Source organism: Crinia signifera, chromosome 4 (genome assembly GCF_055691185.1).
Source record: "Crinia signifera chromosome 4, ASM5569118v1, whole genome shotgun sequence".
Taxonomy (NCBI): domain Eukaryota; kingdom Metazoa; phylum Chordata; class Amphibia; order Anura; family Myobatrachidae; genus Crinia; species Crinia signifera.
This window is the reverse complement of record NC_139220.1, coordinates 305,403,238-305,416,103: the sequence shown is the minus strand read 5'-3', so window position 1 is coordinate 305,416,103 and position 12,866 is coordinate 305,403,238. Positions and strand designations below refer to the sequence as shown.

Genomic DNA, 12,866 nt, shown 5'->3' with positions numbered 1-12,866 from the left:
TATACGTAGTAAATAGTCCAGTTATACAGTTGCTGAATGGAAAGTCCCTGTAATTATAATCCTGTCAGCACTGGATACATATAGTTAGTTTCACAGACTGTACAAAAGGGAAACACATAGATGTTAACAGTGATAATCTAATTAGGTATAAACAGTGTGTCTATAATACATCACATACGGGCCGGTGGCAAAAGACAATGCTAAGAACACTTCAGCAATAGTAATAGTCTTATTTCATGTTTGAATGTTGCCTTCAGCCCGAGAGTAGTCACGTGACTTGATATGAGAGCACACAATTAGTGGTGTAATTACACAATTATCCCAGTGAATGTGCTTTTAGATGGAAACATCACATTTCTAGTGCAAGACAAGTAACTACAGTATGACAATATCGGGATAAAATCTCACACTGTACTGTCTGCTGTAGGTATATATTTTTCCCAAGATTATCAATCAGTGACTAGTATAATGTAAGATTATTAATTAAAGAATTTCACATAATTTGTATGGACAATTTGTATGTTACATATCCATAGAGGCAGGTAGCCAGGGAATATATTGTCAGGTAATGCAAGAGATATAATGGCGTCAGTGTCCGCCTTATTACCTGACAGCAGCTTTTATATAACACAGAGTATTCTGTACTGTTCTTCATGGCAGGTAAGTGTCCATAAATCTGTGTTTTATTGGTTCAAGGTATAAATTACTGTCTCCCCTTAGGAAAATAGTAAGAGACAGTGTAGTTATAGGAGAACAGTCTCCCCGGTGTGTCTCTCCGGACTGCTGCTGCTCACTATATATACCCAATATGCAGTGTATGGTAACAGGTGTGTTCAGAGGGGTCACCCTCCCTGTTACCAGCCAGTACCAGTGACTGCTAACTGCCACTACAAATACGAGTGGGCTTTAGTGGTATGGTGAGTGAGCGGGTCCTAGTTGCAGGGACGCGATATAAATAAGTTGAATATCTGCTGTCCCACTCACCTAGGAGGCACCTTGTGTAGAAATAGCCCAGCACAGAATGCTAACCTTCAGTGGTTGTGATGAGAGTATTCAGGGTAAAGAGTTGGGATAGGTAGGAGATACATAGAACAGCCTTTTACCTTTTCCTAGTGTGCTGCTGCCTTCCACATACAATTGGATTGCATTGGTGGATGGTGAGCGACATTCAAGCGGGTTTCACATTGCCAAAACCTGCTTTCAACCCGTTTTTGTAAACATGTCTTAAAACGGTTCAAAAGCCGGTTAAACCCCTTTCATATTGCATGTTGTAAAGGTATATTGCAGTTTCAATACCATTTTTGTACCTTCAGATTCAACCCGTTTCACCCATAGAAAGCCATACAATGTTATTTAAAAGTTTTTTTTTCCCCGTTTCTGAGCTGTTCAGACTGGGAAAACGGACAGGGAAAACGGCTCAGAAACGTGTAGGATCCGGCTTTTAACATGTTTCAAAATACCGGTATTCTGTAACCGGTAAATTGACAATGAAGCTTTCACACTGCAGCTGTTCCCGTTTTAAAATGGTAAAAACAAAACGGCAATATACCGTGTCAAAGCTGCAATGTGAAGCTGGTTTTAGTCAGTGGTGGGGCTGTTAAGGTGAAATAAGGTGAGATGTATGTATCAATATCTGTATGCACGTGCTAAAGCATAATGCCTGTAGAAAGGAGATATGGGGAGACAGAGAGGTACCTTTTTGATCTGGCTGATAACCCGTGTCGGAGTCTGCCTGAGTTACAGATGGAGCCAGGCTCCCTATTGCTGGCGAATTGCCAGAACTTCACCACTGGCGATCCGCCAGCAGCCCGGCTCTCCATCTGACTGAGACGCGTGTGCGGCAGGGCGATGGGAACCTGTCCGTCTCCACTTCAGGGAGATGGACAGGGTTAGGCGGGGGGTGCAGAGAGGCGGTGGGGACCCCGGGTGACCGCCGACAAGCCGGCGGGGACCCGGGAGAAGCGCCGTCGGAAGGGGACGCGCGTGTGTCCTCTTTCGCAGACACAGATGGCGGGTGGCGGGGGATGGCGGCTGGCGTCGCCATCGCCATCCCCTGCAAAGACAAGCCCGGCTCCATCTGTAGCTGCTGTGACATCCGCCGTGCATGGTGGTTAATGCGCCAGATGATCGTATCGCACAGGGGGCTTCCTCGGTGTCTGCGGTAGCATTTATAAAATGCAATGCTGGAGCCCAATAAAATGCAGAATTATAAATGCATATTCCAGTACAATTTTTTTGCCAAATTTTGTGCTATGAATTGCAAGAATTTATTTTGTTAAAATAAATTATTATTCTGAATTGCAGGAAGGTATGATGGAAGGTCGACGTGGGTTAGGTCGACAGCGTCATTAGGTCAATACAAGCATTAGGTCGATATGGGAAGGTCAACAGTCAAAACGTTGACATGGGGTTTTACTCTGTTCTTTGAGTTGACTTGTGCCGACAGGTGGTATTTCATGCCCTACCATCCACTAGGGCAAGGCTGGGCAACACCGGCCCTCCAGATGTTAATGAACTACACATCCCAGGATGCTTTGCATTAGTTTTGCTATGTGGCCATGCTGAAACTGATGCAAGGCATGCTGGCATGTGTAGTTCATCAACATCTGGAGGGCCGGTGTTGCCCAGCCGTGCACTAGGGTGTGGTGGGAGAATGGGGACGTGGTTCTATGTTTCAGTGTCCATGTCGACTGTGTCGAAATTCGGAACAATTTAAAAACCTTTCGACCGGAGACCTTCTGCATGTCGACCTAATGCTTGTGCCGACCTAATGACCCTGTCGATCTAATCAATGTCAACCTTCAGTCATGACGACCTTCCTGCATGTCGACCTTAATGCATGTTGACATAATGCTTGTCGACCAATTTACTGTCTACCCAATGATCCCATTTCTAGGGATTTATAGGGTGGTTATAAGATGGCAATTCATATTTATTATTATAAACATTATTGCTCTCTGTGATATAAAATTGTATTATTATTTTAGAAAATGCTTTTGTATGGTTCAAATATTAAATATAGTTGTTGAAATCTATATAACAATCACATTAAATAAAGTTAATTGATATCTAGAGAGTTATTTAGATGAAACTTTAAATATTCTTAATGGTTTCTCAATAGTGTTGGTCTGTTTGATTGATTTGGCACAATTATTTCTATTACATTTTTTAGCCTTTTAAATTAAAAAAGGTGACTGTAGTCTGCTGTAAGAAAATGTATTATTTTATTTATAAAACGGATTTTTTGCAGTTTGTGATATCTAAAAAAAAAAATATTGTGTATGTTTTTTTGTATCTTTTTGTGACCAGAACTAGCTTTAATATTGTGTATTGTGTCTGTGATGGTGACGCTGGTGATGAATATAGTGTGTAATGTACTTTTTTTTTCATTTTAGAGTCATTATATAAAAGTGCTTCTAATGTTGGTAATACTATCTATCCTCTGTCTCATGGACTGATTACATATATGTTACCTGATGTTGATTATCTTCCCCAATTCTTAACCTTAGTAAGTATATAATCCATTTTTATCTATTTTTTTTATTTTTATTGTGACTATTTGATACTCAAAGTGGGGTAGATTTATCTATATATCCTGTATATGGAATAAGATGTAGAACAAGGTTTTGATCTTCCAATGTATCTCCTTATGGTCTCTCTTCCACTCTTCAACAATGAATCTAAAACACTACTTGTGCAATGTAAAAGACATAAGGACCTTATCTAACCCTTTACCTAATAGACAAATGATCTGCATCTATCACCCAGAACACTTCCTTCTGGCCCCAAATCTCTGATTTACTATATAACCAACTGCTAGCACACACTTGTTTTCCCAAATTAAGGACATCCATCTCTGCTTGGACCAGACCAGGACCAGTATGGATGCAGTTTCTATTGGGACTCCGATATTGGCATTGGGACTGTTATTATTATATATAATTATAGGATCGACCATCATTTACATCACAAACATCACTAAACTTATCCCCACGTGGTTAGATACTGTAACAACATATGCTTGGACTGTGCTTCTAGGAGTCAGACACCATCGGTTGTCCCATAAAATCGGTCTGGTGAGAATCACATGAACAAGCAGAGACATTTCCTAATATACATCTGTGTGCAGGAACCTGTGTGTCATTTTATCTCTTCTATTCTTTTAATACTTTTTTTAATAAAAACTATTTAGATATGATATACAGACAATCTATTCTATGAAATAAAAAAGAGGATGGTGTGGAAATACTAAGTTCCCACCAGATGGCGCTGTCACACTCAAACAAACTTTTTTCCTTTTAATAAACCACTTTAAAAATGCACTTGTATTTGTGATTTTTTAATAATCATACACCATGGTATACATAATAAAATAGAAATTGCGCATTTTGCATTTAAAGTTTACACTCAAATATGACAAACAAGACAGACAACATTTAACATATAGTGGGCTAGACACAGGCTGGCTATGAGGCTTTAGGCTGCATATTGCTTTATGAGACAATAAATGCTGTGAGCAAATAGTTACCAGTCCACAATGAATGGTCCACTTGTGTCTCAGGGAAAAAAGTTCCAGATCCTATATCCGAGCAAGAACTGCCAAGTGTATTGCAGTGGATGTCCACTCCCTTTGTTGGAGGGGTTCTGCTCCAGGTACTGGTACCGTCCCTTTATAGACTGTCCAATCCCAATCGGGATATTTGTAATCCGCAGTGGTATCAACTGGCAATGGTCTGGGCAGAGCAGGCTCCAGAACGCGTTTCTCCGCCTCTATTTTGTATCAGCGGCTTCCTCAGCTGGATCATTCTATGAAATCAGTGGCTGAATTACAGGGTAGCAGCCCCTCTATTGTCTGTATCACTGGGTGATCACATGTTGTAATATCATGTATATCTTTCCTCCTGTTGTCGGCCATGGATCAGACTATGGAACAGGAGCATCCATGTACTATCAGTGACAGCAGTAGCACTCATTCCAATTCTAATATTAAAATAAATATGTGGGAAAGTGTCATATAGGACAATACAGGATCAGTGTTTGATAATCTCATTGAAGCACTAAGCTCTACCTATAATGCTGCTTTCACACTGCAGAGACGGGTAAAGACCCGGCATTCTTAAACGGCACTTTAAAACGGGTCTGAGCCTTAACACCTTTCACTTTGCAGGTGAAACCCATTTTTAAAAAACATTTAATAGCATTCACACATTCAACCCCCAAGGGACACGGTTCAAGCCATAGAAATAGAGCCTTTCACACTGCCAAAAAAATGACTCTTAAATGGGTAGAACCCTGATTTTTACCTATTTAACAAATACCGGTATATGTTAAATGGGTAAAGCCCCCTGGAGCTTTCCCACTGCAGCTCTACCCGTTTAAAAAGGCTAAAACAAGGCAATTTACCATTTAAGAGCTGCAGTAGGAAAGGGGTATGAGTAGTCAGTTGATGGTGAGATGTGTCTGATGTTTAAACATCTCACCAAGAAGCTCCTCTTTTATATGGTACTGGTCTTGCTGGTATATAATGCCATATGCCATATACCATGCTGTGCTACTTATGGTTGGACAAACGCCATAGGCAAGCTAGATGGTGGTGGCTCCATCTGTATCTCTCATGGTCACATCTTCTAATATGTAGAACAATGTACGAAAGGATTTAATACTTATAAAATATATTAGATCAGCAGCCACAAACAGAATCATATCATTTATAAGGATCATTTTTTATTCAACAACAAGTATTATGGGGATAACTGTCAGTAACATAAATAGTAGTTACTGATATTGTTTGATTATAATCACTAAGTAATTTTAATTATGTTCTTGATTTAAAACGGGTCTGAGCCTTAAGACCTTTCACATTGCAGGCGAAAACCATTTTTAAAAAGCATTTAATAGCATTCACACATTCAACCCATTTAACCCCCAGGGACACGGTTCAAGCCATAGAAAAAGAGCCCTTCACATTTCCCAAAAAATAAATGGTGGGATAACTATCAGCAGGGCCACTGTGACGCACAACTGTTTGTTTGCGGTCTTCAAAGCAAAGACAGAACATCCTCTATCTGTGATAACTTGATCTGTTCTTAATCTATTTTTGAGTTTTACATCAAGTTTTACATCAAGAAAAGATATCTTAACATACATTTAAGACCCAACATATCCTTTTATATCATTGCTGATTGGCATTAGGCATTTACAGTCAAAACTGTTTATAAATACATTGCAGCTCAACAATTTCTAACATTTTCTTATTTTTATATGAAAACAGAATGTTTATGGTTTTGTGAATATGTCTATAACTGTTATCATTTAAAACACTGTCATGTAAATCACAGCTTCTCATACATCAGAGGAGTCACACAAAAGAGAGACCACATCTGTGTTCTGAGTGTGACAAATGCTTTACATGTAAATCACAGCTTCTCATCCATCAGAGGAGTCACACAGGAGAGAGACCACATCTGTGCTCTGAGTGTGACAAACGCTTTACACGTAAATCACATCTTCTAATACATCAGAGGAGTCACACAGAAGAGAGACCACATCTGTGCTCTGAGTGTGACAAATGCTTTACATGTAAATCACATCTTCTCATCCATCAAAGGAGTCACACAGGAGAGAGACTACATCTGTGCTCTGAGTGTGACAAATGCTTTACATGTAAATCACATCTTCTCATCCATCAGAGAATTCACACAGGAGAGAGACCACATCTGTGCTCTGAGTGTGACAAACGCTTTACACGTAAATCACATCTTCTCATCCATCAGAGAATTCACACAGGAGAGAGTGTGACAAACACTTTACCTGTAAATCAGGTCTTCTTAGACATCATATGAGTCATACAGGAGTGCAACCATTTACATGTTCTGAGTGTAGCAAATGTTTTACTTCCAGGCCAAATCTTGTTCGACATCACAGGACTCACACAGGAGAGAAGCCATTTACATGCTCTGTATGTAGCAAGTGTTTTACCCAGAAGTCGCAACTTCTTAGACACCAGATGAGTCACAGAGGAGAGAGACCACATAATTGCTCTGAGTGTGAAAAAAACTTCACATGTAAATCTCATCTTCTCATACATCAGAAGATTCACACAGGAGAGAAACCATTTACATGTTCTGATTGTAACAAGTGTTTTATCAGCAAACCAGAACTTGTTCGACATCAGAGGAGTCACACAGGAGAGAAGCCATTTACATGCTCTGTATGTAGCAAGTGTTTTACCCAGAAGTCGCAACTTCTTAGACACCAGATGAGTCACACAGGAGAGAGACCACATAATTGCTCTGAGTGTGAAAAAAACTTCACATGTAAATCTCATCTTCTCATACATCAGAAGATTCACACAGGAGAGAAACCATTTACATGTTCTGATTGTAACAAGTGTTTTATCACCAAACCAGGACTTGTTCGACATCAGAGGAGTCACACTGGCGAGAAGCCATTTACATGCTCTGTATGTAGCAAGTGTTTTACCCAGAAGTCACAACTTGTTAGACACCAGATGAGTCACACAGAGAAAATGTCCAGAATGCAGCAAGTGTTTAACAAAGATAACACTTATTAATCACATAAACCCATCTTGCTAGAGACAGAGCTGTGACCAGTAAGCTGGGGTCTGCTTTTCCCTTGGGACAATCTCTCTGCTGGGAAATAGAGCTGCAGTATAACAGACAATGACAATGTGGCTGCCATTACTGGGCCCTGTAATATGCAGCTGTAATAAACATTCTAATGTTGGAGTTTATAATTGACTTATGCTATTTGAGATTTATCTCTTATTTTCATCACCTTTCACATTAGGCTCACAAATTGCCCTGTTGTGTGACTATTCTACGATGGTCAGGGGTGCATCCCCGAGTTATATGAAGTTACTATATAACAAAAAGGAAAAAAGAAACTTAGGTGGGGTGCACGCTAGATTCCCAAACATATTTTGTGAACACATATTTCTGTGCACTCCTTTCAAATTAAACAATATGTCCAAACAATGATTTTGCATATCTTATTGTCCTTCTGTACTTAGAAGTTGTTTCAAAGGCCTGGGCTATTTCGATGCTTTTGCCACCTGTTGATCTAAATATGCCTCAGTCTCTGATGGGGTAGAACAATCATTGTACAGTTCACCATCAAACAGCCACAATCGCACTGGATACATAAGGGCACATTTCCTGTTCAATTTGATTAGCATTGTACAAAGCAGACTAAATTCTCTTCTGGTCCTTGACACTTCAGATGTGTAGTCCTGAAATATTAAGTTATGGTTTTCTTCCCATTGTAGATCTTGCTTTCTCCTAGACGCGTCCATATTGCTTCCTTGTGAAGAGAACTGCTCTTGGGCATATTTTTTCAATATCTCCATCTCTGGGTTTGGCCAATCGTGTGCCCTCTCTATTATTAGGTTGGAGCAACTTGTTTGAATATTTAGCAGTTCTGACAGTGTAAAAAGAAGAAGCGGTCACCAGAAATGGTGCTTCTGACAGGGCAGTGGATACCTGAATTTATATTCTGGACCCAAATAAGGGAAGTTTTTATTACCAGAAACAAATGACATTTTACACATGAAAAATAATTTCTCATAAACTGCAAATACAATCAGGTTGTTACAATATAAAATATAAAAGCATACAACCATGTAAAAGACGGGGGCAATTCAAAGTCTCTATCTCACCATTAGAGGGTGGTGTGGTGGGCTGTGGTGCTATGAGATGGTAAGTCCCGGGGTTAGCATAGACGTGCGCACCACCGCACAGGCTTAGATGGCAAAACAAATGTGAAACACCTTGCGCTGATACAGCAGCTAACAAATCTCTGGGTGTCCGCCCAAGGACACCCAAAATCCCACTAGTGGGACAACAATACTTGTAACAAATTTGAGATAAATCAGCGTTGGAGGTCTCTGGGAGATACGATGTCACAATTCCTATGCTTTTAAGCGCTTCCAAATTGCTTCATCCTCTCCATGCAGAAAGCCTCCGGACAGAAACTCACATCCAATTTCTGACTGGTGTGTGTGTAAGGTATCTCTCAGTTTTTCAAACTGCACTCAGTTCACAATGCAGCGTGTGGCGGAACTTACATTAGAATTCAGCCCCGCGTACACTGAAAGGTATCCTTCACCACCTCAGGATAAACGATAATTCCACTTTTCTATATATAGAGGATAGAAACTTACATTAAATTTCTGCCCCGCGTTCCTCAAAAGGTTTCTTTATATGCCAAGGAGACTGCACTTCCATTCAGAAGAATTTGTTCACAGCACGGCAAACAAAGGATAAAAAGTTTTAAAAGGTGTAAAAGTACATGAGCCGGGAACCACAGGACGCCGCTGGCGGAGGTCAGGCACGGAGTGCTGCAGACACAAACGGACCTTCTCTGGCTGCTTTGCGGCTGGGTGTAGATCCGGTCCCGGTTGTGTGGCTTCTTTATGATCAACGCATTTCTGGTGCCGACTGCACCCTTTTTCAAGATGAGCCACTACTGTCTCCAGGTGATTTTTAAAGGATCATCCATCAGTCACATGGTATTACTTCATCCAATCATTTGCACCTAAACCCGGCTTTTTTGGATGCTGAGCATTAACCTTTTAAATACTAGACTACCGTCTATAAGCATATATGTCAATTTATACAAATACTAAAACGTGTCAGTTTATACAAGTGTTAAAAACATTATGCAAGTATAAAAACATAGTATCTTATTATAAAAATATAATGGAAACATTATAAAAACATTATATACACATAATATAGACCAGATAGCAATTCTTATTAGGTTAGCTCAGAGGTTGAAGCTGGGCATTGGGAACAAACAAGAAACAAATGTTAAAATTGGTTAAAAGCAACACTGAATATGACATAACATTTATATAAACCCTTTGTACTCATAGTCCACATTCAATCCATGTAGAACAAAGGTTTGTAAAGAGAAAATGGTTGTCATCTCAGATAGTGCCAATCTCCTGTCAAGATCATTAACCCTCCAATTGGGCTTACATACGCTGATCCCACAAAAACTCTTAAGACCCCCAATCTTACAATCATGGTGGGTTTTAAAGTGCATAGATACATTGTGCAGATCATAACCATTTTTTATGTTTCTCACGTGCTCAGTAAGACGTTCCTTGAGCATTCTGCTCGTTCTGCCAACATATTGTTGTCCACATTTGCATTCCAAAAGATATATCACATTTTTGGTTGCACAAGTGATGAAATCTCTAATTGGATATGTTTTAGAAGTTACATTAGATTTCTACTCGATGGTTTTGCTATCTGTTTTACATGACTTGCACATAGCACAGAATCCACATCTATAGAAGCCCTTGGACAAAATCCTAGTGGTCATTTTATTGACAGGTTGAGCGCTCTTTACCAGCATGTTCTGGAGGTTCTGTGCTCGTCGGTAGGTAAATTTAGGATTTTGTCCAATGTATTTTTTAAGACTTGGATCCCTAGTGAGTACAGACCAGTGTTTCTTTATAATGGCTTCAAATTGTTTGTGTTGGCTTGTGTATTTGGTTATAAACCTGATATCTCCATATTCAACATTAGTATTCTTGGGTTTAACCTTTAGGATATCAGATCTTACAAGATTTTTACTCTTCAATCTAGATTTCTGCACAATGGGCCTTATTCAGATTTCTTTGGTACTGCGCGCATTCGCACGCAGTACCGATGTTGTGCGTCTGCGCATGTGCAGGCGCATGGTGCGTGCACCCATGGCAACCTTTCGGGTTGGGGCGGAGATGGGCGGGGAGCGCCAGGCTGCCCCATTACCATATGGGAACGCCCAGCTTTCCATGGGCGTTTCCATGAGAACGGGTGTGTGGGCCGGGTAGCTGACATGACCGGATGTCAGCTGCCCGCCCATATCACGCCAGCGTGCACGCTAAACTAAGTAACTCAAAAGTCACTTATATAAGCGTGCACGCTAAACATCATTCGATGATCACCGACCATCAAATGATGTGGGCGGACACCCCAGTAAAGCGAATGGATGTTTATGCAAAACATCCATTCGCTGCTGCGCGGGCGAAGCCGCACTTTGCTGGGGCGGCGGGGGGGCGTGCGTTCGCCGGGCGGGATTTGGTGGACTCGCAAGAGATGTACATTTAAGCCAGCAGGCGACTTAAACCTTTCAAAAAGATCAACTCATTTCAAAATAATTCTGCAAACATCTCCTATATATTTGGCTACATCTGTCACTCAAAGTGTGTGTCTGTGTCTATAACGCTCTGTTCCTGGACTTTCCTCTTAATGTGTGATTGCCTTCATCTGTGCTGAACACCTTTCTGAGAAATTAACCTGTTTAAAACAGGTGATGGCAATCATACATTAAGGGGAAGTCTAGAAACAGAGCATTGTGTCCCTCCTGGAGAGGGTCATGTTGGGAGGTATGTGACAGAGAACCAGCCCAGTGAGCCCACAGACAGTGCCAGACACCCACTGCCTTTCCATGTTGCCCAGCACTGCTACTCCACAGCCACAAGGTGAGCGCCCCCCTCCCGCGATTTGTGGCAAAACCTCCCCCCCCGCGCGCCCTCCCGCGATTCGCGGCAAAAACACCCGCTCCCCCGCGACCCCCCCTACCGCGATTCGCAGCAAAAACACCCCCGCGACCCCCCCTCCCGCGATTCGCTGCAAAAAGAACCCCCCCACGACCCCTCCCGCAATTCGTGGCATAACCACCACCCCGCGACCCCCCCTCCCGCGAATCGCGGCAAACCCTCCCCTGTGACACACCCCCCCCCCCCCGATTCGCGGAAAAAACACCCCCCCCCCCGCGACCTCCCTCCCGCGATTCGCGGCAAAAAGAACCCCCCCCGCGACCCCCCTTGCACGATTGGCGGCACCCCCCCTGCGACCCCCCTCCCACGATTTGCGGCACCCCCCCCGCAATTCGCAGCAGCCCCAGGATTAAATGGCACATGCAAAACACTGACATGGCTATGGTCGACAATGAAAAAGGTTGACATGAGTTTTTGAAGATTTATTTTTAATTTTTTTAATTTTTTCATATTCATTGTCATGTGTCGACATGGACACCAATGAAGTGGCACACTTATGTCAACATTTACGTGTGTTGACCTTTCTGTGTTGATTTTTTTCTTGTGGCGATTCGCGTCACACCCCCCGCAACCCCCCTCCGGCAATTCGCGGCACCCCCCCCGCGACCCCCCCCCCTCCCGCAATTCGCGGCAACCCCCCACCGGAACCCCCATGAACCCCGCTCTCCCGCGATTCGCGGCACCCACCCCCCGCAACCCCCCCCTCCCGCAAATCGCGGCACCCCCCGCGATTCGCGGCAGCCCCAGGATTAAATGGCACATGCAAAACACTGGCACGGCTATGGTCGACAATGAAAAAGGTTGACATGAGTTTTTGAAGATTTATTTCATTTTTTGAATGTTTTCATATTCATTGTCATGTGTCAACATGGACACCAATGAAGTGGCACACTTATGTCAACATTTACATGTGTTGACCTTTCTGTGTTGATTTTTTCTTGTGGCGATTCGCGTCACACCCCCCCGCAACCCCCCCTCCCGCGATTCGCGGCACCCCCCGTGACCCCCCACCTCCCGCAATTCGCGACAACCCCCCACCGGAACCCCTGTGAACCCCGCCCTCCCGCGTTTCGCGGCACCCAACCCCGCGACCCCCCCCTCCCGCAATTCGCGGCACCCCCCGTGATTCGCGGCAGCTCCAGAATTAAATTGCACATGGAAAACACTGACATGGCTATGGTCGACAATGAAAAAGGTTGACATGAGTTTTTGAAGGTTTTTTTTCATTTTTTGAATATTTTCATATTCATTCTCATGTGTCGACATGGACACCAATGAAGTGCCACACTTATGT

The 12,866-nt window shown here is 42.4% G+C and overlaps 1 protein-coding gene across 1 annotated transcript; it reads left to right on the top strand.

Annotated features, from left to right (window-relative positions):
* The first annotated feature begins 6,838 nt into the window (after window positions 1–6,838).
* Window positions 6,839–7,573, top strand: LOC146073296 (uncharacterized). Its single transcript, XM_083180474.1, has one exon. The coding sequence runs from the start codon at window positions 6,839–6,841 to the stop codon at window positions 7,571–7,573; it is 735 nt and encodes a 244-aa protein (XP_083036600.1).
* Window positions 7,574–12,866: the final 5,293 nt, after the last annotated feature.